The 25,135-nt window shown below is 41.4% G+C and overlaps 1 protein-coding gene across 1 annotated transcript in view; it reads right to left on the bottom strand.

Annotated features, from left to right (window-relative positions):
- Nucleotides 1–927: 927 nt before the first annotated feature.
- The window catches only part of MECR (mitochondrial trans-2-enoyl-CoA reductase), a 31,033-nt gene continuing 6,825 nt past the window's right edge, over nucleotides 928–25,135 (bottom strand). Inside the window, exons 3-10 of the mRNA XM_066573370.1 lie at nucleotides 15,990–16,121; nucleotides 10,248–10,391; nucleotides 10,051–10,153; nucleotides 9,855–9,957; nucleotides 9,236–9,309; nucleotides 7,611–7,671; nucleotides 2,421–2,493; nucleotides 928–1,500 (exon numbers count right to left, since the gene is read on the bottom strand). Of these exons, the coding sequence (XP_066429467.1) occupies nucleotides 1,337–1,500; nucleotides 2,421–2,493; nucleotides 7,611–7,671; nucleotides 9,236–9,309; nucleotides 9,855–9,957; nucleotides 10,051–10,153; nucleotides 10,248–10,391; nucleotides 15,990–16,121 (854 nt within the window). The 3' untranslated portion in view covers nucleotides 928–1,336. The remainder of the gene's footprint in view (nucleotides 1,501–2,420; nucleotides 2,494–7,610; nucleotides 7,672–9,235; nucleotides 9,310–9,854; nucleotides 9,958–10,050; nucleotides 10,154–10,247; nucleotides 10,392–15,989; nucleotides 16,122–25,135) is intronic.

Below are 25,135 nucleotides of genomic sequence, written 5' to 3'. Positions count from 1 at the left end.
AATTCTCCAACTTCCTGATGTCGTAGAAACATGAAATTTGGCACGAGCATTGACAATGTCATAAAGAGGAAAAGCTAATGGGTCCTAACTCGATTATTGAATTCTAAGCGCAAAAGAATTAGCGTCCAAATTTTACGTACGTAATCTAATTCTCTCACTTACTGATGTCATTTTATATAAAGGAAACGTCGCATGGTTACCGCCACGTGGTGTTTCCTGGGTAACGCAAAGAACCATTCTAAATGGTGAACATATTTTTTTCCTCGGTATCTCTAAAGTAACCACGACTTCATAAGATTTTCCGTGTGAACACCAAATAAACACCAGTACCAAATTAACTCGGGCGAAGCCGGGTATATCAGCTAGTATACCATATGATGTACTAAAAAAACTTTTAAAATTGGAGTGGAGTGGAGTGAAATGGAAAAAAAAACCAACATTTTGCCATCTTTTAGAGGGGTCTTGTTTCTATGGCGTATGCACTGCAGCTAAAATGACATAACTTTATTCTATGGGTCTGATCGATTATGAAGATACCAAATTTATATAGTTTACTTTTTGCTGTACTACTTTTAAAATACAAAATATCTTTGAAAAAAATTACATATATTTTCTGCCGCCATCTTCTGGCAGCAAAATCTCATAATTTCACGCAGGGTTCTCTGTGGCCAAAGCCCGACAGGTTAATAGTAGCTGAACTGACAGTCCTTATCCAGGTATTTCATAAAGCTCTAAGGAACTAATATTGGCTCCCAGCATCAAAATGCAACACATTCCTAGCTGCCCTTCCATAATCAAAAATCATAATGCTAGTATTCTGGTAGTGTGGATGTAAATTGAAATAAAAGGGCTGGAAATAAAGTCATTGGCGATCTTCTAATGTTTTTAGTTTTAGAACCATAAATGCAAATAATAAAAATATCACACTTCTTTCCACCTATTTTATTTACAAGCATGTGCAATCTATGGGCAGCAAACCTCTTTATTGTGCAAGTTTGTCACATTGCGTATAGATGCATATGTAAGCCTAGAACACAACTGCCCTCATCATTTCAGCTCAGAAATCCTGGACATAAATATGAATGGATAAGATCTGAAGGTAATACAACACTAAACACATTCTATCACTAGAGAGGAGGTTTTGGATGATGTCATAAAGCGTTATATACAGATAAGTAGAACACCATTCATATATACGGTCACATTCAACCTTAAATTAGATTCTAAATTTCACAGAATGTTTACAGACATAAAAATATATATATCTATAAATATATTTTGTCTTAGCAGGGTCATTAGGATCGGTCATACATGTGCAAATAAATTTAACTCCAAATTACATAATTAAGATCTGTTTCCGGGAAAGGAATGGAGTCTGTGCATCACGTAGTGCCTGGGAAAAATCCTCCAGGGGCCATTCAGTGCACGGAGGAGGAAGCAGCTTCCCTCTGCGGATCAAATCACAGAGGTCCCGAATCATCTTAGTAATCTCTTCCCGATCTATTCAAACAAACAGAAAATAACAAAGCACAAGTTGTAAGAAAGAGGAGACAAATGTAAAACCTGATGCAATTAGTATAGATGAATATAATGGACTGTTGTGTAGCGAATCTCCACTTCTGCTTCAGGCCGCCTTCACACAGCAGAGAGTATTGCGACTCCCTGCTGATCGGCCTCCCATGCACCAGACTCTCCCCTCTCCAATCTATACTAAATGCGGCAGCTAGACTCATCTTCCTATCCAACCGCTTCTCATATGCCTCTGAGCTATGCCAGTCGCTGCACTGGCTGCCCATACTCAACAGAATTCAATTCAAACTCATCACCGTCACCCACAGTGCTCTCCATGGCCCCGCGCCACCTCCTGTCAGTACACTACCCAGCCCGTGCTCTCCGATCAGCTAACACACTCAGACTAAACACCCCTCTAATATGAACCTCGCATGCTCGCCTCCAGGACTTCTCTAGAGCAACACAGATCCTCTGGAACGCACTACCCCAAAACAACTGTACAATTCCTGACACGCGGAACTTCAGACGCGTCTTAAAGACGCACCTCTCCAAAGTAGCATACCAAACCTCCTGATCTAGTCTCCCACCCCCACAATATGCCCCCTGCCCCTCCTTATGGCTTTCCACTTTTGCCTATTATGTACACTTTCTGCCTTGTTCCTGCTGTCCTACCTCTCCCCTCGTATGTGTCTCAAAAACTGTATATCACATGTTATTGTCGCATAGCTGTGTTCCCCCTTGCTCCACCTCCTGTATCACCCCACCCCCTTTGTTTCCAAATAATTGAATACCACATGTAACTTTTGTAATTTCGGTAGTTTTCATATTGTGTTCTCTATGTGCCTCAAAAGCGCTGTGGAATAAGTTGGCGCTATACAAATAACGATTATTATTTATTAGATACTCACTTTGATATCGGTCTTTTTTCCACTGAGTTACCCAGAAACCACAGAGCTTCACATTTTTAAATATTAGAGCACTCTGAAGGAAATGAAAAAAAAAAAAAAAAAAAAAAAGAGTACAAAAATTGGAACAATTTACTAAGTAGATAAATACCAATGCAATATTTATCTAACCGCTTCTGTTTGAAGTCAATAGTAAGTAAAAATGGGTTTAGAATTTAAAGGGTTATTACATCTTATAAAGTGACTATATATCGCTAGGAAATGCCATCCCAATACCTCAGCGTTTTATGCGTCATAGTTTTCTATCAAGACGTTACTATGCCTGTCTGTTCATCGATACAACCCATAAGTAGACTACTGGCAGAATACAGTTTGCTGACAGTGGTCCCTGCGTACCACTTACATTGCCTGCATGGGGTCTGTTTAGCATTTAACTTTGCCTTACACTGCAAAGGGGAATTCTGATAACATTACATTAGGGCACATATGCCTAACACAAGGCCTGCGGGCCGATTCCGGCCCGCCACCTCATTTTCTATGGCCCGCTGGCTGTGCAGCAAGTTCCCTCACCCTCCGTGCGGTTGTCAGTATGTGATTTTCTATCTATTTGTTCTGTCTCAGTAGAGCAGACAGTAATAGAGGAGTGCCGATATCACCATGACAACAGCTGCGGAGGAGGGAAGAAGGCTGCAGAAAACATGATCTCTGGTGCGAGGAGAGTGGCGCTGAAGAGGAGCAGCTGCAGAGTGAGAGTCTGGTCAGCGCTGAACTTCTCTCACCGGCTCTCCCTCTGTTCATGGGGAGACATCAGGGGCCCAAGTATGCAGGAGGGACCCAAAAGGGACTGAAAGCCAGCCAGCAGTATGCCTGCCATTGGGACCATATTGGATGGATATAAAAATGCAAAAGTGTCCGTGTGTGTCTGTATATATATATATATATGTGCATCTGTGCTTATATACATATAATAGTGTGCATCTGTGCGTATATACGTATAATAGTGTGCGCCTGTGTGGATATGTGTATGATAGTGCGCGCCCGTGCGTATAGGTGTATAATAGTGTGAGCCCATGCGTATAGGTGTAGAATAGTGTGAATCTGTGCGTATATGTGTATAATAGTGTGCGTCTGTGCGTATATACGTATAATAGTGTGCGTATTACAAATAGGCTTACAATTACAATCGGCCCTTTGAAGGCAACCATAAGGCTGATGTGGCCCTCGGTGAAAAGGAGTTTGACATCCCTGCACTAGGGGATTACTAGTTAAGCTCTGAACTGGAGTCCACATGTTTGCCTACAATAATTTCATCCAAATACAAAATGCCTGTTTATTAATGAGACTATATCAAAATTGACACAGAGTGGGGAGAGAGACCAGACAAATGAACAACATATTGGTATCCCCTGGTATAAACAGAGATGTGACATTAATATTTCTCTGTCTCCTTGTGCATCTATTGACCGACAACCCATGCAATAAAGGACGCCACGGAAGTGAGAGGATGAAAAGAAAAGGTGCACCTAGCAAACAAGGAATGGTTGTCGGTGATACCATTTCTATTGGTTCCCTGATACTTAACGCAAAAGACAATATAAAACAAGTTTTTTTCAGATTACATTATCTTTTATAGACCTCAAGATGGTTAATACGAGAGAGACTTTGGGAGGGGGGAGGGCGGATAGTTTGGGAGGTTTATATATGTTGTATGTTTTTATATGACAAAACTCAATAAAAACATCAATTTAAAAAAATGCCTTTATTATTTAGTTCTCAAATTCTAAAGAGGAACCATCACATCCTTACACAACTGAATCTGGCAGCTTACCTTCATAGCCACCTTCTAGCCCTTTCCCTATTCCTGCATTAGTTTTGGCCCACTGTACCAGTGAATTGCCATGTGGCCAAGTCTCCATTCCCAATATCAATGGCTGACGTGATGTTCCATTCACATTGTATGGTGGAGATTGTCCACTTCACAATTTACTAGTATAGGGCAACAAAACTAACAGCACAGATTGTGGGTGAATAAGGAGGGGAATATGCCAGAATCAGTGAAGAGGCAGCTGTAAAGGTATGTAGTCCATTTCAGTTGTGCGAGGATGTGCAGATGTTTTAGAGATCCATAAACATTCTAGGTGTGTTCCTTAGAACAGGACATCAATATCAGATCTATGGGATGTGACCTTTAGCACCCACATCATTAAGCTGACTGAAGGGGCCATGATGCTTCAGTGGACATTGTGCTCCTGCACAACTCTGTACTTTTAGTAGTAACTTATTATACCACAATATGCCACAAGTGTTTGACTGGTCCCAAAGGTGTCCTCTGCAGGCTGGATGCCCTCTGTGCATCTAATGGAAGTAAATGGAGAAAGAAATGCAAGGCCACCTCTTCAGTCATTCTCCACCATGATTGGTCGGATTTAGAAGTGAGACCCACATCTATCAGACACTAATGACATATCCTCTGGATATGCCATAAATGTCTAAGGTGAGAATACCTCTTTAACCATGAAACAACATCTTTAAAGCAACCCTTCAGGCCTGGACAAAGATGTCCACACTAGCTTCTATGACAACTGATAAACTAATGATGCATACTAATGCACTGTGTGAAAGACACTACACCAGCTTTGATTAACCAGTGTTGTCCACATGAGCAATCCTGGCCACTGAAGTATGTAGTGTCTTAGACTGCCAATGCATAGTGCATATGCACAGTGTGCATTAGGTAGACAAAAAAGCAGTTCGGCCATCTTTGTCTGTCCAGTATTGGAGGGTCGCTTTAAGCTGACCGGACACATAAGAAAAAAAGTCAGCCAAACCCACCAATTTTAGCCTCCCAGTCTTTTTTATCAGCTATGCATCTGCCACAAAAGGGTCATGAACACTATCTTTTCTCCTTAGGGAGAGCACTTAGAAGGTGAGTGTGGAGACTTATAAGGCCATTCATGCTCCTCTGGGTAATATGCAAATAAGGGAAATTGAACAATACCTCTAGCGCCACCTATTGGAAGAAAGCATTCCTGCAAGTCAATAATGTTAGACTTTTATACAAGCCTTGTAACAATGACTAGGAATTGAAAACCAAGCCAGAAAACCATACACAGATAGCTGTTTCGGGGTGTTTACTCCTCATCAGTGTGCAGTAGGTTTCTCATTAGTCAAGCCAGAAACCTACTGCACACTGATTAGGGGCAAACACCCCAAAACAGCTGTCTGTGTATGGATTCTGGCTTGGCTTTCAATCCCCAGTCATTGTTACAAGCCTTGTATAAAGAGTCTAACATTGATTTACAGCAATGCTGTCTTCCAATAGGTGGTGCTGCAGAGGTATTGTTTCATCTCCCTTATCTGTCACAAAAAGGACGGCAGTGGTTTATTCCTATTGAAACAAACATGTGGCTACTAACTTGCATGTCTATGATGAGGAGTAGTTGTCAGCCAAACAAGTGCATGACAAGCTTTAGGGTGGTGATATTTAGGAGAATGTCTGTCGTTACTCTCTAATGTGCTGCTGCAATAACAGTTAGCTGCTTTCAATTCAAACATTGTTTTATGGGGGTTTTCGCCCCTTGTTAGAAAGCAGGGTATACAAATTTTAATACAGAAATACTTATCAACAAAAGAAAAACTTTAATACCCCATTAACAACTATATAATTAAAACAACTTTTGCAGTTTATCTTTAACTTTTCTGGCTTCTTTGATTGGTTTGCTTAGCTTATAGTTTGGATAAGCAAGCAATTCTAGTTTGGTACATGTATACAGAATGGTGGAAAATTATTCATCCACTGGACCCAAGTTTTAAGATATGGCCATTTAAGTATCCATAACTTGGAAGATTCCCTAAGGCTGCCTGCACATGGGCGGATTTGCATCGCGGAATCCAGAGCGGGCATCCGCCTCTGGATTCCACAGCCAATATCATCCATAGCAGGCTATGGAAAAGTGATTCTTCCTGCACATGAGCGGAAACCAATTGTGGCTTCTGCTCGCAGGAGCAGTGAAGGGGGGGAAATAAAAAAACCCCCAAAAAAACGCAGCATGCTGCATTTTTGCACGGACAGTTTCAACGGAAGCCGTCCAATCCACAGCCCCTCCGCAACTGACATTGTGGAAAGGTTGCAGATTCTGCGTCGTTGCTAGGCAATGGGGCGGGAAAAGCAGGAGTTAAAAAAACAACAACTCTGTACTACGCATGTCCAATGGCGACCCGTGCGGACCACCCACAGTACAGATGAAGAAAAACAAAGGCAGGTACGCGCGGACGCTCCTGCTGCCTGGGCCGGATTCTGCATGCGGAATCCGACCCGCCCGTGTGCAGGTGGCCTAATTCTCCCGTATTATTTCTCATCTTGTTATTTCTAGTCTGCTAATTACCCTTGATTTATTATTCCCTCTGGTGAACATTAGGGATAGAGGAGTAGTGATTAAGAGCAGATGCTCTGTACAGGTTGGGTGGCAGCAGGAATTAACAGGGTCACCTTAACTGTCTTCTATTTTGATTATAGTCTAGAATTGGTTGTTTTATCTTGGACATTTTAAGCTAAATCGTAAACAGGGTACTAAAGATTTTCTTTTGTCGGCAAGTCTGTAATGACAGTTAATGTAGTTAGCTGTACGTCAGTATGATTAGGATTCTCTGCAAGTGACAAAGAAAGAATGTTTACTGTTTTATTAAATGAAGTATTAAGGGCTTCTCTGCACGAAAAAGGACAGATGGTGACAGCCAGGAACGTTACATTAATACGAGTTCATATTATGACACTGGATGGGTTCAGTGGTTGTATCAGCAGAATCATTTAATAAAACTTCTTCATGCTCCATTAGAAAGTCGAGTTGCCCAGGTGACCAGTGTGGTATGCTGTGCCAACGGTATCCCAGTCTAACCCTTTGTTAGTGTTGTCTTTGAAGCGACAGTAACGGACATTATCCCTAAAAGCTGTATGCAAGAAAGCGAAGTCTATCAGATGACCAAAAACTGAGTCGCAAACGGATTCCTGGTATTTCTATTAGGTACTAGAAAAAAAAATGAATAGGTTTCCAAAAGTATATTTCCTGGTAGCATCTGCATCTGTGACATAATTAAAGGATTTATCATATTTCTAGTCCGAGAGCTATCCAAATGAGTTATCTAAACAAGCTCTAAGAGCGGCCTTTACATTTCACACCTTGATCCAATACTCACCACCGGTATAGTAACGGGCTGCTTGGCCATTCCTCCATATGTCACCATTGTGCCACCGTAACTATAGGATAAAAGGCAGTTGTGACATTCACATCGGGAACATTTTAATTTAGATTGCCCATCATGTCATTCCAATGTAAAAAGTATAATAGTGCTTACTAAAACAAATTTAAGAAAGGCTCTTTTTGAAGTTGCTAATATACCTCTTTTGTCTGCTGCTTACTTCTATCCTAAGTTATAATTGCTCTTAACTACAATCAAAAATGTTTAGGCTGCACTACTGAGAAATGATGATGCCAACATTTCCTTTTTCTGATTTGTGGCACCTGCAGTGTTGTGTACATCCAGTGTTCACACATATAAACATGATATATGTCATTACTTAAAGGGAAGCGGTCACAAAAATGCAGTCTATTCTGCGGGCATAATGTTATAGAGCAGAATTTGCTGAGCAGATTGATATATCGTTTTATGGGGACAGAATCAGTATAATTTGTATTTAACCCCTTCATGACGCAACCCTTTCTTTTCCATTTTCGTTTTTTCCTCCCCCCCCTTAAAAAAATCATAACTCCTTCATCGACGTCGCTGTATGAGGGCTTGTTTATTGTGGGACGAGTTGTATTTTTTAATGGTGCTATTTACTGTACCATATAATGTATTGAAAAATGTAATAAAAACCGACATTCCGCCATCTTTTATTGTGTCTACAGCGCACAAACTGCAACAAAAACGACATGATAACTTTATTCTATGGGTCAGTACAATTACTACGATACCAAACTTGTATAGTTTTTTTTTTTACTATACTACTCTTTTATTTTCAAAGACATTTAATCTTTCTGCAGTCATCTTGTGCGCGCAATAACTTTTTTTATTTTTCCGTCTACGTAGTTCAGCAAGGGCTCATTTTTTGCGGGATGTCCTGAAGTTTACATTAGTACGAATTCGGAATACATATGACTTTTTGATCGCTTTTTATTGCATTTTTTCTGGGAGACAGGGAGACTGAAAAAGTGCATTTCTGACGTTCTTTATTTTTTTTCGGACGACGTTCATGGCCAATCGCGGCTATTGCCCGCAGGTGTTAGCTGTAGTAAACAGCTGACGACAGTACGTGGCGACCTCTCTGCATACATACCCAGACGCTCCAGGATGTAAATGTACATCCTGGAGCGGGAAGGGGTTAATGAACTTAAATCTCTGCTTATTCTGGGCTTAGAGGTCCAGTGGGCGGGCCTATCAGTGATTGACAACTACCTGTGTATGACATTGCCCAGCTCAGAATAAGCAGAGATGTAAATGAATAAAATTCTAGCTATGCTGAATCTTTGCTCATGAACCTATATATACAATCTGCTCAGCTTCTCCTGCCATATAACATGCCGCCTTCAGTTTGGACAGCAAGTTCAAGCTGACAGACTCCCTCTAAGCCACTGAAGATGTAGCTATTGATGTAGTCTCTATAACAATACACCTGACTGTGATCAGAATGAAGTCCGTTGTCATTTGAATTTCTTAGTAGTGCCATCTTGAGCTTTGGGACCAGAAGCTTAATTGCAGTATCTTAGTATAGCACAAAAATATCTATATATTGTAAAAACTTTGTAGCTGAAAGTACTTACTCCAAATGACGTAACATTTCAGTTGTGCTTTTTCCGCCAACACAGTTTAATGCTAATCGTGGACGAGGGCAGTTCTGTAAGAAATAAGATCAATGTCTATAGTGTAAAGGCCCATTTACACTGGACGAGTGTCGGGTAAACGATGCCCGACACTCATCCCTGTATCCCCGCGCTACCATGCTCCTGCACGAGAGCTAGCAGAGCTGGCTGGTTCACGGAGCAGCCAGCAAGGGGCGGGGCAGTGCAGGAGATTTCTCTCCTCTCGCTCCCCCGCCCCTCTCCATTCACATAACACAGCCACCATTTATGCTGCATAAAAGATGAGCGATGAAGATCATTGCTCACCATGCAGCTCAAACAGCCTCCGTTAAACAGTGAACGGCCGCTGTATATCTCAATGGAGAGGGGCGGCAGAGCGAGAGGAGAGAAATCTCCTGCACTGCCCCACCCCACTGTTGGCCGCTCCCTGTGTGAGCCAGCTGTGCTAGCTCTCATGCAGGATCATGGGGATACAGGGACGAGTGTTGGGCATCGTTTGCCCGACACTCATCCAGTGTAAATGGGCCTTAAGAACATGTGAAAGTATCCAGAACAGATGGGGAGATTTCTCTTACAGTACCTTAAAAAGATCTTTCATTTCTGGCTTGCGCAATTGTTCTTCTGTGATCACATGGTCAGCTCCTAAATCCTGAAGTCGTTCTACCAAGCTTTGTAGATTTGGCCTACAGATGCATATTTAAAGTGCTAGTTTAAACTAAGCTCATCATCTACAGTAACTTTATAGTCATATCAAGAAATACATTTTATACACATACCTGTCTCGTACAACATTAATAGTAGTAATACCCAAAGATGCTGCAAGCTGTATAACAGCCTGACCCACACTGCTATTGCTGGCATTCTGTATTACGGAGTCCCCTGTGAATGGAGATAAAGGAATGATGTATGGCAAAGGCATTTCACAAGCTACAGTTAGTTGTTCTACACGCATATCTTGCTCATTGCTATTTACCTGGCCGAAGAGTCTCATAATCAGAGAGCAGTCTGTATGCAGTACAGGGGTTAACACTTAGGGTTGCTGCACCCACTATAGATATGTCACTTGGGACTCGCACTAGGGCCTCCTCACTGAATACGCCCTCTGTACGCCATGTGCCTGTGGATCAATATGTCATAAAAAGTTATTTTGTAATATTTTTCCCCAAAATTCTTTGCAAAGTAAAACTAAATGAATACAACTAAAAAAATGAAGTCTATGAAACGTTACTGAAAGAAATTAAAGAATCTAGTAACAATACTGTGTATGTGCAACAAGGCATGACTGAATACAGTATAATACTGTAGTCCTTACTGACTGGTGCATCCAGCATTTGAAATATACAGGTATGGGATGTCTGCAACTCAGCATAAAAACTAGCAGAGGCTTGAGCAGTGAACACATGCAGCCATTTCAGTTACAGTACCGTGTTCCAATGACTTGACCATGAAATATAGCTCTCATTTCATGGCCTTTGGGTCTCATTGGATACAATGTTCACAAGAAACGCTGTGCATAGGTAAATCCAACGCATGCCCTTCCTCCACTGATGCAGTAAAATGTAGCACTGTGATGTGAATGGTGCTTACCTGAGTGGAAGAAGGGGTACTTAGATGTAGTTGAAAGCTTTCTCAATCTCACCTACACATAAAGTGTCACGTGAATCTATGGGTGACCACGTGGGCAGACTGAAGGTAGAAACAGCATGTTTTAATTATTACAATAGCCTTTCTCCTTATAGAACTACATTCTTTCTACCCTCTGGATCAATACCTTTTTCTTTATGTGAGTAGTACCTACATTGTTGATCCAGTACTACTTTGTAAGCCTGCATACTGTATATACACAAATTTCTGAACAATCAGACCAATATTGAAGGGATTTTCAGGTTTTATGTTAATGAAGCTTTAATCACTACATAAATGAAAAGTTGCACAACTTTATGTGGTTTCAATTTCTTACCATGTTTAGGATCTTAGTTTGCAGTTAGTGAATGAGAACATACACTTAGACTCTGTTCACATCTCTGGGGGCATTCCCCTGTCCTTTTCTGTTATAGAAACAGAGAACTGGGATACCAATAGTGGATGGATCCATTACTTTTTGGACATAAATGACACCCAGTGGACCCCACTTACTGTAATTTCCATCACGACATCTGGAATTTTATTAGCAGTACCATAGTGCACTATTGTGTCTGAGATTTTGTGTTAAAAGGGCACAACAATAAACCAACCTTTTCATGGCAAAACTGGAAAGTGACTTCTTGGCATCCTGCTCCAACAAACTATTGGCCCACTTCTGTTACATTGATGACTTGTAATCATCTGGATTGACTTAGTGAATTTCACTTGACCATAAATCTAGTATTGAACTACTCGGATGCAGGAATTAACTTTCTGGGTACCTCCATCCCTGTGCTGAAAAAACTATTGTTTGGCTCACATACCTCAGATGGGACGGTTTCTACCATGAATAATCGTATACCCCTAGTAGTGACCTACAATCCACAGCTAGAGGTACTAAGAGAAACTGAAAAGAAAATTGCACCAGCATGAGCGTCTGGAAACCATATTCCCAGACCCTCGCCTCCTGTGTTGTGGACAACCTCCAAATTTGAGGAACTTTATATTCAGGAGTGCATTGCCCTCTGACACACAAAAAGGAACTTATTCGTGTATTGTATGAGAGAGAGAGAGATTGTAAGGAGATTTAAAAAAGAAAGTTAAAATGGTGTGCGCGGCATGCTGCCGGTGTGCCGAGCACTTCTGCTCGCCGGGAGAAAGAAGATCCGCCCTGCACTAAGGAGAACCCCGCAGCGTCCAGAGAGGGGAGTATAATGTATTTAACCACTCCATGTCTGCGGGCACACACGGATTTCACTGTTGGATTTAGCAAGTGGACATGAGGCCTAATTCACACAGATGTATTCTGCTTCATTCTGTGAAATATGCAGTGTTTTCACTGAGCAAAACTCTGTGTATGCCCTGCGTACTACATTATTTTTGTGTGGGTGTTCATTGCATTTTTCACATGTACGAAGAAAAATGTAAGAAGGCCCCAATTATTTTGTGTGTAAATGTGCACTGAATATGCATGTATCATTTACAGATTTTTTTATGCACTCCCATTGATTCCAATGGCCTATTTAGGTCTGTTATACAGACCAAAATAAGAAATGCTGCGATTTTTTTAAAGACTCTAGAAAAACGCAGGTCTGAATAAGGGCTCATTCACACGTGTATGAGTACAAGCCTGTGAGTCTCGCAGTGTTCAAGTCATCGCAGCCCATTGGCTGTGCTGGCAGAGATCGCGTAGGGCTGCGAAAGGCACTGCGTATGTCCAGGATTATGATGTCACGGAGATCCACAGTGTGACTCTTTTTTTTCAACCCCCACCCCCCGCTCTGTGCAGTGCTGAGCTGTGTATGCAGCGCTGTCCATTTCTAGGCATTGTGAAGGGGCAGCGTTATAATACGCAGACCTTCAAGGACTCCGTATGAAATGCAGAGAAATAGAGCATGCTGCGATTTATTTCTCCTGTGCATTATATGGATGTTCCCTCGCAGTTCCAACGCAGGTGTGAATGGTAGAATAAAAATCCATAGACTTGCATGTCCTACATTCACTGCGTAACACGCGGTGACAATACGCCTGTGTGAATGAGCCCTAATGCAATGCAAATCAATGGGTTTTCAGCACTGTGTATTGCCCATGTAATATGTAGTGCAAATATGCCCTTGTGAATGAGGCCTAACACTGTACAAAACTTTTTTCTTTTAGCTCAGAGTAATACCTAAACTGGATACTTCTCAGCTCAGAGCCGGACTAGAAGCTATGTGCAGGATTACAACCTCTGAATGTAAACAAAAGTGTCCTTACTCACTGACTGCAATCCGAACAATTGTGAGGAACTGAAACACAGCGTATTGGGAAGTGTTTCATTTGGACAGTGATTAAAGGGTTAATCTGGTGTTCGGATGAGAAACTTAAAAGAAGGCTGCAGGGTCATTGCACACAGAGCAACAGTACAACACTAATACTACTAGCCCTTTTTGTACTAGTCCAGCTATCCTCTACATTTCAGTCGCATCAGTTTGTTTTCCAAACTTGCATTGTACTAGTATAGAGGAATAATCAGGGTACCTTCACACGGGCCATAAATGCTGCGGCCATTCTGCAACAGAACACCCCCAGCAATTCCGCAGTGGCCAAGTCCACACTAATTAGGTGCTGATTCGGCAGCATTTTTAATTGCAGATCAGCTTCAGAATTTAACTCCAGTATTTCAAGGGTTGAATTCCACGGCGGCGTTCAGCATAAATAGACATGCTGCGGATTTAGAATGCAGAGCGGTTTTTAAAAAACACGGCTGATTGATCGCTGAAATTTTCCACACCCCGTGAAAGACATTTCTGAAGTCTCCTCCATAAGGGATTTGCACTGTAAACTGTACGGAATTTCTGCAGCGATTCTTCTAGTGGAAATTCCACACAGCCTGTGTGAAGGCGGCCTTATGGTTTAAGAACATATAACATTTGGACAACTGACAAAAAAATGTACGACAATTTAACAAAAACGCATGCATTCAAAACAAACAGTAGCCGGACTATTAAGAAAAGGGGTAGTACATCTTAAACACGTACAGTTACCTTTTGTCACACTGTTGCTCTCTATGCGCCCTTCTTCAGTGCAGCAAAGTGGACTTGGCTTCAGCAGCAGCCCATGCGGGTAGCAGACTACAGATACCATCTTGCATTGCTGACATTTATTTTCACTCTGTACTCTTCCCCCTGGCTACTGAAGAGCAAGTCTCCCTTTCTTGTATGTTTCATACTGGGCCTCCTCACTACAGCGCCTCTCACAATAGATTCCAGTTATAATAACCCCCTTATAACTCCTAGTGCTGAGCATGCCCAACCAACATTTGGGCTAGTAGGTAGTGGGAAACTACTGAAAAGATTTACTCTATATGGAGGATATATTTTACTTTATACCACATACTTTAAATGAGTCCAATTGTGTACACCAGAATACCCCTTTAAGCTTTATTTATATAAAATCAGAAAACTTCTTTATTCTAGATTAGTGTGTGTAAACAGGTCTATTGATCTGATTGACATCGGTCTCATCTACCAGGAAATGTATCCAACATACTTAGAAATGTTGGTTTGACAACTGTCAGTATAGTTAAGGTGTGATCAGCCCTCCAGACTTGATATGGTGGGGAGTGCCGTTGACTTCTTTCAGATGACAATCATTGCTGTAGGGGGAAAAGATCTGAAACACAACTTCATCATAAGAAAAGGAAGGTTCTGACCAGATCAGAAAAGATTCAAAAAGGTTTTCCTGTAGAGATTGGTTGTATCCTAATAAAGTATCTTCATGTAATCAGCCAATATAAGCCAGTCTTTCAGAGACAGATATGGTTGGTCTGTAACCCTACAAGCTCCGACTGGGATGTAGCTATAATAGGACACTCCTTGTAGTCTATGAGACCCTAGTGCACCCCTGTATGCCTCTGATTTCCTATAATAGCATACAAAGATTTTTATTTGCAATTCATACTTAAATCAGACACAAAAAGATGGCACTATGATGGTGCCTGTCAATCATCTTGGATTCAGCTCAAGAAACTTCAATGGAAAGAGTCATAGGATACATGATTTAACCCTTTCCAATCTAATTTCCATGCCACCAGCTCTTATTTATTTTGGGTGGGAAAGGGATTTGTGGATTTATTGGAATTACTCAACAGAAACACATAAAAATAAGTTATGAGTGTTTCACTTCAGGAAGATCGTAATAATCCTGTAAATATATGTACTGTATATATGTCCATTACTGTTAGAAACATCCGAGAGCTGTCCTACATAGTGTTAGTAACGTGTCAGACCTAACCCCCAACATCAGAGCTATGCACGGAAATCTGAATGTCGGACGAGTTCTGACACTGGATTGGAAAGGGTTAATAGGTGCAGTTATTTTTTCAATATCTGCAACCATTTTGGAGGTATGCATGATGGCGTGTTAAGTATTATCTGGTATGCAAAACACTATTGTATGTCTTTTCACATACCAGAAGATGCTGTTAACAATCCAGGACAGAACTGAGATCATGTGAGGTGGCTGAGGCTTTCAATCAAGAACACCCAGGAAGACAGCCAGTGGGTGTATGAACGGTCAGGAAACTCATCCAGAAGTTCAGGGCAACTGGTAGTGCCCAGGACAAACTGGAAACAGTTGTTTGTATGGGTGCCATTTGTGTGTCTTGAGGATCCTTATGATGGTTGACTTACACCATGCTCCAATGCCAGTCTCCTGTTGTTTTTTTGTGGACTCTTTGTGAAAACTCTCGGCACCTGGGGATTTAAAACCCTGCACAGACCACCAGTTCTTGGTTTGTCCTGGACACTACCAGTTTGGCATAATCCACAACTCAAAATGGTTGCAGGTATTGAAATTCTACCCCTAAATTATGAATACCATGGCTGCCTTTTCAGTGAAGTGTCTTGGGATGAATCAAAGATGACTGCCACCAAAATGCTTGACAGGCATCACCATTTTTTACAAAGTTTGCCATTTGCATATCTTTTCATTCAGAGGTTATTCTGGGTGATCCCGACTCTTGAATCACCCTGTATATAAATTCCCTTGGAAAAGCCTGGTTGGATTTTTCTATGTAATTGTATGTGCTATGTTCCCTCTTCTTACCTACCTAGAGCAGCATCCACAGGAATCACCCAATCGCCAGGCCGCACTGAAGATACATGATGGCCAACTTCAGCTACCACACCTACTCCTTCATTTCCCCCTACGGATGGAAGGTGGGGCAGCAATGCATAGGTTCCTGTAGAAGACATTAACAAAGCAACCAACTTAATATTTAGTCATTTCATATCCATGTAAAATACACGGATCTAGGATATCATTCTCTCTGAGTACAGGAGAGAAAAAAAGGAAGAGATTCCTTTGGTATTGGTTTATATTTTGGGGAAAAAATTATCCTGCTGCATGATATTTTCCACCATCACTCTTAATAACAGACAGACATATTCTACTGACATTTTACTAAACTGTTCGTGCCCGTATTATTCTAAATGTAAAGCAACAATTAATAATGAAGAATGTGGGATTAACAGACACTAAAAAGAAAGCCAGACCAAAGACTAGGGAATCATATAATATAATTTTCTTATTTGAATACCCACCTATCAGATATTTAAGGAGTATTCTGTGTATAAGCCATTACATTTTTTTGGGGGGGATGGGGGGGGGGGGTATTAATATGGATGGCCTATTTTTGGAGAAGGCATTATGCCTGGGTAAACAATCTAAAGGACGTCAAGCTTACTGATTGCAATGGCACCTTAAATCAGCTGGTCAGCGAGGGTGTCAGGAGTCGAACCCCCCACCAATCAAATAGTGATGGCCTATTCTATTCTATTAGAGAATAAAAGGGGAAAAAATATGCGCTCACCCAGACTTATTCAACTCAGCTCCGCCAAAAGAAGATTCCTATTTTACACATACCCGCCGTGAGTCAAAACAGCGCAAGAAAGTTCATACAAAGAAAAAGTGCCAGCTCCAAATAAAAGGCTCTTCTTTTTTTCAGTAATGTTAAAAACACATAATGTTTTATAAAAGGTACCGTACAAAAAGCACGTTCATGCAGGCACGTTTCCAAGCTGTCTGGTTTCTTCTTCACAGCTAAAACGCATGTCACGGTGCAAAAGTTAAAAACAATCACTGACTGATCAAATCTGTCTATACCGAGTGACTTATGTATACTAGGTTATCCACATTTTTTTCAATAGATGTTATAATAAAGATATTAACATATAGAGTTGTTCTCAGAATAGCTAATTATATATATATATATATATATATATATGGCAGGAGATTTGCTTTTAAGATTCCTAAATAATGGAGAATGAGACCCCAGTCTCAAGATCCAGTATGCCTCTCTGCACAATACGTGTCTCTCCTCCAGTCTCCACCTCTAGAAGAGAATCTAAAACTAACTAATGACCCTGCATGGCAACCAACAAAGTGTCTAGATAGTCCAGAGGCATTTCTATTGCCCTTTTTAATATTGTATATATGCTTACTAACCCTCATTTTATGTTTGTGGACTGTACACCGTACCCCCAGCATAAATCAGGTTGCACTCATTATAGTAAATGTTGTAGACAACGTACTTAGTAACAGTAAAATCAGTTGTCGTCTTAGCTGCTTGAGGTATTATAGTGTTAAGACCATATTTGCATACACTACATCCCCGTACCGCAGATAAGAAAACAAACACCAGGTTGAGATAAACAATATTTGCCATTACCTTGTAACCGCAAAATACTTGGGGACAGTCTCTTGCCCAAAGGTTCGATTCTTTTTTAGGTACACGTTGTACGGCAGCAATTATTTTTCTCAGAACCCGATCTCATTTTAATATTGGTAAATAGGAGTAAAACAATCATTTAATGATTTTGAAGTTTCTGCTACAAGCTGTAGAGAAGATCATGTTACTTCTTTTATCCATTAGGGTTATCTCAGTAAACAGCCGGCGAATCACACCCTCTGAAGCTTTCCATAGCGTTGCTATGGCAAGCGCCGGCCCCTGTCCACGAGCGGAGAATCATTGCGATTCTCCGTTCGCGGTGGGCAATTCACAGCATGCTGCGAACTGCCCTGATTCTCTGCGGTCAGCCTATCAGATAGGGCTGACCGGCGGAGATTCGGCAGTGGCTCCTGCTCCTGGGTGGCGGTTCCCGCGGCGGAGCTTTGCCGCTGGATACCACAATGCCCGTGGACAGGGGGCCTTACTCTGTTCTTCAGTAAAGCACTCCTATCCATATAGAGCTGATAGTGTAAAAAGATGCTTAGTATATTTAAAGTGTATATGAGAAACATCCTTTATACCAACGTTACAGTGTCTGCAAATAGAGAAACGTACATTCCTAAATTCATTATGAACATAAGTGTTCTTCATTGATTGGCATTTTTCGTATTTGTCCTTATTGAAAAAAATGAAAAAGGTTTCTTTAAAGTTAATGTTTTTACGACTCTATTTAAATCCAATGGAAGTTTGAAGCCAATTAATATCTGCATCAGGTACAAATTCTAAACCCTTATTCAGAACTTCCAATTGTTCCTTAGGTAACATAATATGCATGCAGTCAAAACTGCTCCATTTTCCAGGTCACTTGTTTCTGTTTGCGAACAGGATATTTCTTTTCTCCCTCCTATATCTTCTGTTATCTTGTCTTTTCCATTTTTCGAACATGTAACTCTCTTATGTGAATTTTTTAGATTAATGTCTTCTTCTTGGCTGGAACTCTCTAACTTGATAAATCACCGCTGAGATCTGATGTCTCTAATTCTGAAGATGAAAACACAATGTGTCTTAAATCCACATGAAACACCTTGGTGAGATTTCTTCAAAATAGATCTGGGAGTTCCTGCAGATTTCTTAAATTTCCAGTCAGAATTTTTTTCATTGCCATTAATCATTTTGATCCGATTCATATTTGACTTGTTTAGTTTTCATTACGGACTCTTGCAACTTGAGATGACCATCCTCTGTTCTTTTAAGGAAAAAATTGTAGGCTTTGTGCGTGTTAAATTACTCCAATGCAAATCTGACGCGGTTTGGATTGTATCCTTAAGATCTTTTAGTTTATCCTCTTCCTATTGTATAATCAATTTCATCAATCTTGATGAGCAGTCCAATAATGCCTGAGTCCACTTTTTCCATGAATGTAGTAGAGTAAATAGTAGCTAGCACCTTTTTTAAATGCAACCACCACAGGACCATAGCAGTTCAATGTAAGTTTTCAAAGTACTCAAGACCCACTAAACTACGTTCTTCTTTTCTTCACTTTTTCCAAGGTGGAAAAACTAGAGGTGGAGACTAGAGGAAACCCGTTTTGTGCCAAGATGCATACTGGATCTTGAGACTGGGGTCTTGTTCTCCAGTAGGTATGAAATCTTTAAAAGCAATTTGCTTTAAATACATTAGCTCTTAGGAGAAGCATTATATAATATATCAATATCTTTATTACACCCTCTATTAATTAAAATGTGGATAATATAGTATACATAAGTCACTAGGTAAAGATAGATTTGATCGGTCCGTGATTGTTTTTAACGGCCCACATGCACATGGCCGGGTCGGATTCCCAGCGAGAATTCTCACAGCGGGACCCGACCAGCACCCCTGCAGGGACCAGTGCGGGTCTCACCTTCTCCCGCGGCTCCGGCTCTCTGATGTGCCGGCTGCTGGCCAACCGGTGCATGCGCAGAGCGGAGCCGGCTGCCCAGGAGTGACAATAGAGAAAGCCGCAATTTGTTTTCAGCGTGTGATTTCACGTGGACAAATTGTGACAGTCTGCCTAGAATTGCGTTTTTTAATGCAATCCTATGGCAGCTTCCACGGGCGGATATTGAGCAGGAAATCCCACCGCAGAATTCCCGCCCGTGTGTAGGGGGCCAACCTTTGCACCAGGACATCCATTTTAGCTGTGAACAAGAAGCCAGACAGCTTGGAAACGCATCTGCATGGACATGGTTATTGCATGGTACTAGAGATGAGCGAGTATACTCGCTAAAGCACATTACTCGAGCGAGTAGTGCCTTAGCCGAGTATCTCCCCACTCGTCTCTAAAGATTCGGGGGCCGTCGCGGGTGACAGGTGAGTTGCGGCGGGGAGCAGGGGTAAGCGGGGCGGAGAGAGGGAGAGAGAGATCTCCCCCCCGTTCCTCCCTGCTCTCCCCTGCCAGCAGCCGAATCTTTAGAGACAAGCGAGGAGATACTCGGCTAAGGCACTACTTGCTTTCGTAATGTGCCTTAGCGAGTATACTCGCTCATCTCTATATGGTACCTTTTTAAGACATTATGTGTTTTCACACTATTGAAAATTAAAAAGACTTTAATTTGGAGCTGGCACTTTTTCCTTGTATGAACTTTTCACAATTAAAATTTATTTTCAGAGCAGAGTTAAATAAGTTCAGGTGAGCGCATATTTTTCCTCCTTTTTATTCTCTGTGAAATTAGTTTCTAGCGCTCCTGGAGAACATTGCTTTGACTAGCAGTATATCTATTTTTCTCATCCGTTTCATTGGAGGACACAGGAAGACTTTGGGTTTAGCTCCTGCCACTAGGAGGTCAGACACTAAGCAAAAAAGAGTTTATTCCTCCTACCAGCTATACCCCACTTACAGGCACTGAGCCAAATCAGTTTAAGCTTAGTGTCCATAGGAGGTAGACCTGCTGCTCTGCAGTCATCCTGTCTTTTCTTATTTATTTTTTGCCTCTAGCTGGGCTTCAGGGATGATCTAACTACCCTGCATTGTTCCCAGTTGGAGAGGGCGAACAGTGCTGCATGAGACAGACTGTAGTCCCTCTCCTAAAAAGGCAAAGTGAAATAGAGTAGCACTAACTGCTCTGTATCCTGCCAGCTATGGCGCAACCTACAATTCCTGCCTGCTCCCCCCAATTCAAGCGTCCTCCCACAACTAAGTGACCCTGCCGATTCCCATGGGGAGCCGAAGAGGAGAGGATGAAGATGAGGTGTCCTCCCCAATGAACATGATGAGAAAAGAATTTTACAGTAAGTGCAAACATTTTTTCGTAAAAGAATGCAGGAGCCCAGAGATATATTTTGAAAAAATCCAAGCAAAGTGGTTCATCGGATCTTACTGGTGATTTATCAAGTCAGGACAATTCCAACCAGAAAGAGGACATTAATCTAATAAATAGATATAAAAGAATTAGTTACATGTTCAAAAAACGGGGAAGACGAGGAAACAAAAGTTATAAGAAGGAGAAAAAAAAAATCCTGTTCACAAACAGAAATAAAAGATCTGGAATTGTAGCAGTTTTGACTGCATGCATATTATGTTATCTAAGGAACAATTGGAAATTCTGAATAAGGGTTTAGGATTTGTACCTGAGGGGGCTTTCACACGTGCTATAAAATTGTGAGATTTTTATGCGATGCGAGAGTGAATAAAAACGCAGAAATATGAAACCAATGATTTTCACTCCTGTGATGTTGCGATTTAAAGGGGGAAAAAAAAAATCACAGCATGTCTTATCTTTTTGCATTTTTTGTCTTCTTTATATGTCATCACAATGCTCGAACTTGTGCTTTTTTTTTATGATCCGTCTTTTAATATTAGAAAGTCCCATTGACTTTTGCGCTAAATAATTGCAGTTCCAGCGATGTGATGAATCCCGCAACCAGGAAGTGGACTTCTGTGGGAGAACGAGGACTGCAGCACATCTGGCAGAGCTCTGGAGAGCAGCGGGAGGACTCCGACCAAGCCTTTTAGGTAAGTATTCCCTTTTTTGTTTTAAAGGCAGCCAAGGCTTAGTTTCAGGGAAGGATTTATTTCGCAACGATAAAATCACATCGCATTACAAGAAAAACGCCATTTCATGCTTTGCGATGCGACAAAGACTTCATAGGGAAACATGGGCTATAAAAAAAAAAAAAAAAAAATTAAAAAAAGGGAAAACAGCACTAATATGAAGGAACCCATTGTAAAGCATGGGCTTCACTAACATGTGTTTTCTCGCACTATCGCATTATGGCAAAATCGCGAAATGTTGTCGCCCTTTTGAAAGTGGCCTAATATAGTTCTTAAACAAGCAGATGCATTGGGCTTGTTGGTAGTTCTTGATGCAGTCTTATATTGTAATCTGGTTCATGGTATACTGGACGACGTTCAAACCTACTGCAAGTTGGATGTGATCCCACTGTCTAATGTTAGACCAAATTTAAAAAGTTGCTTATTGAGGGCAAGAGTACAGACTTCCTTACAGACAGAGACAAACTATTTGATTTCTGACCATCCTTTATTATCCATTTTTGATGGATTACCAAAAATTCATAAACAGATATTTCTTCCTTTGTGTCCGATCGTCGCAGGCACTGGGTCCCTTAGTGAGAGGCTCAGTGCCTGAGTCGATCAAGCCCTGTATGCAATGCGTTCCTGGCTACCTGAAAGATGGCAAAAAGGTAATTAATCATTTTCGAGATTTCTCTTGGGGTGACAATCATATGTGGCTTGACTCATGTCAACCCCATCAATTGGCATTAAGGGCCATTTCACATAATTTATCCAAGTATAGTCAGCATGATGAGCGCTTACAAGAATTTATAATCATAAGTGTAAAATTTTTACTTAAACATATTTTTTTTTTGCTTCAAAGGAAGTTTTTACTTACAAACAATGGGTGCCCGATTATGGGTGAGTGCAGATGGCCAGGTCAGATTCCGCTGCGAGAATTCTTGCAGCAGGATGCGACCCGTGCACCAGCAGTGATCTGCAGCTCACCTCCTGTGGCGTCTCCTCCTCCTCCTCTCTGCTATGTGCCGGTCGCCGCCCAGCCGCACATGCGCAGAGCAGAGCCGGCGAGTCATAGGTCATTGCCACAATTTGTTTACCGTGCGAGTTTTCACACTGTCAAGTCACGGCTGTCTGCATAGGATTGCATAAACCAATGCAATCCTATGGCATCGTGCTCCGGCAGACATTCGGCGGGAAATCTCACTGGGGAATTTCCGCCCATATGCATTCACCCTAAGATCTAGATTTCCACAAAAAAAAAAAATAAATAATCGCAAATTTGCGGCATGGTGGGAGGAAAACTTTATTTACACTTCCCATAATCCTTTCAAAGGAAATATGGTGTGGTTTGGATGTTACATCAATGACTTTCTGTGTGGTGTTGCAGTGTACTGCTCTCACACAAGTTTGTAGATTATTTAAACCAGTGGTACTCAACGTAGGCGTTATTGCCCCCTGCGGGACGTTTTTACTTCTCAAGGGGGCAGTGGAACGAAAACAGGCGGTATGGGGGGACGTTTTGTGTTTGCTTTGTTGATTTTTTGTCTAGTAATAGAGATGAGCGAACGTGTTCTTAACGAACACTTCCGCACCCGGACACCGGCTTTGCCGAGGACTTCAGTGTCCGCGCGTAAAGCTTCGGGGGGCGCCGGGGGGCGGGGAGAGGCGCGGTGGCGCGGGCGGCAGCAGCGGGGAACAGGGGGGAGCCCTCTCTCTCTCCCCCCCACTCCCCGCCGCACCCCCCCGCGCTGCCACGGCGACCCCCGAACTTTTTTCGCCCGAGCACGGAATTGCTCGCAAAGTTCGGTGTTCGGGCGAAAAGGGGCGGAGCCGAACACGTTCGCTCATCTCTATCTAGTAATTAAATTTTTTTAAAAATTAGTAGCGGTGCCTCGGATTTTGTCGATAATCCGTTTGAAAACAATCAGTGAAATCCAAAACTGATGAAAACCGAGGCAATTATTTTTATATGAATCACTTACATGTAATAGGAGTTGTGTGCAGCCTGCGCGCCTCTATCATATAACGTATGACTTTTAGGACTCCGCTACAGATCACACTTCATAACCTACAGCACAACCTAATCCACTGTATTCCATTATTGCCGCTAATTGGCTGGAACTGCTTCAAACTTTCACTTGTGTGGATCTCTGAGAGTTGTAGTCTTAGTTAGCGCCAAGTGTCTTTTCTGAACACTGATATAAACTACAACTCCCAGAGACCCACACAATTGAAAGTTAATAACTTTATAAAAATGGCTAAGAAGAAGAAATGCCATCAATATTCAAATGAATACTTGAAATACAGATTCAGCCCTTTTCCTACAAACGAACAGCTTCCCTTGTGCCTCGTTTGTGAAAAGGCATTTTTAAATGAAGCCTTCGAGACTGAGTGATCACCTTGCAAAAATGCATTTAGACAAAGTGGGTTAGCCCATTTCATTTTTCCAAGGTTTAAAGTCAAAGTTTGAGAACCGCAGCACTGTAGGCAAGCTATTTGGAAAATCTGCTCTCAATGCTGACGAAGGCCTCCTTGCTTCCTATAAAGTCTCTTTATTAATAGTGCAATCACATACTATTGGGGAAACACTTGTATTACTCACAGTTAAAGAGATTGTCAGTACTTTACTGGGGCCTGACGCGTGTGCCATGGTGAAATCGATTCCTCTGAGTAATGACACAATTTCAAGAAGAATTAACGAGATGGCTGCTGATGTGGAAGAAACGCTTTTGGATGTGTTAAAGAACACAGAATTTGTACAAATTGATGAGCCAGTGGTTAGAGATAATAAAGCATTGCTGCTAGCTTACATTTGTTTCCTTAATTGGAATGAAGAGCTAGTGGAGGAACTGTTGTTTACCAGAAATTTAACCACTGATACAAAAGGCTCCTCTATATACAAAACTTTTCTATCGAATGATGATTAAAGATGGTATTATTACTTCCTTCCCCCCCCCAAATAATCTTCTGCAATAAAACCTAATTTATTATTGTATCCACAATAGAGACAGATTTTCACAATTAATGCTAATCTGTTAAACACTATCAAACTTTCCCCCCAAAAAAGTATTTGACTGGGTTTAAACTTGTAAGGCTTGGGGGGGGGGGGGGGCGCTGGCCACCATCCCAATACCTAAAAGGGGGCGCTGGGCTGAAAAATGTTGACAATCAGTGATTTAAACAACAATGATTACAATTGACTCTTACAAGTAGCATTGAGCTCTTGGAAATATAATTTTTGGATATTCACTTAAAGGTTTATTTTGTAAAATGGAGCAGAGCCAGAAATGCAAAAACTAGGGATGACACATAAGGACATTTGAAAAAAAACAGGGCTATAAAGATTGGATGCTAACTAGAGCAATGAAGAAGGTGGAGAATATGGATAGGAATGTTTTACTCAAGAACAGAGCATGGCGTCATGTCTATGGCACGCGCGGATTTTTCATGTGGATATGCGGATTCACTGCGAGTCATCGTTATAAGAATTTTTTATTGCTTGCAGGAGATC

The sequence above is a fragment of the Eleutherodactylus coqui genome, chromosome 1 (genome assembly GCF_035609145.1).
Source record: "Eleutherodactylus coqui strain aEleCoq1 chromosome 1, aEleCoq1.hap1, whole genome shotgun sequence".
In the NCBI taxonomy this organism is placed as follows: Eukaryota; Metazoa; Chordata; class Amphibia; order Anura; family Eleutherodactylidae; genus Eleutherodactylus; species Eleutherodactylus coqui.
Note: the sequence above shows the minus strand (reverse complement) of the source record. Positions and strands in the feature narration are given on the sequence as shown.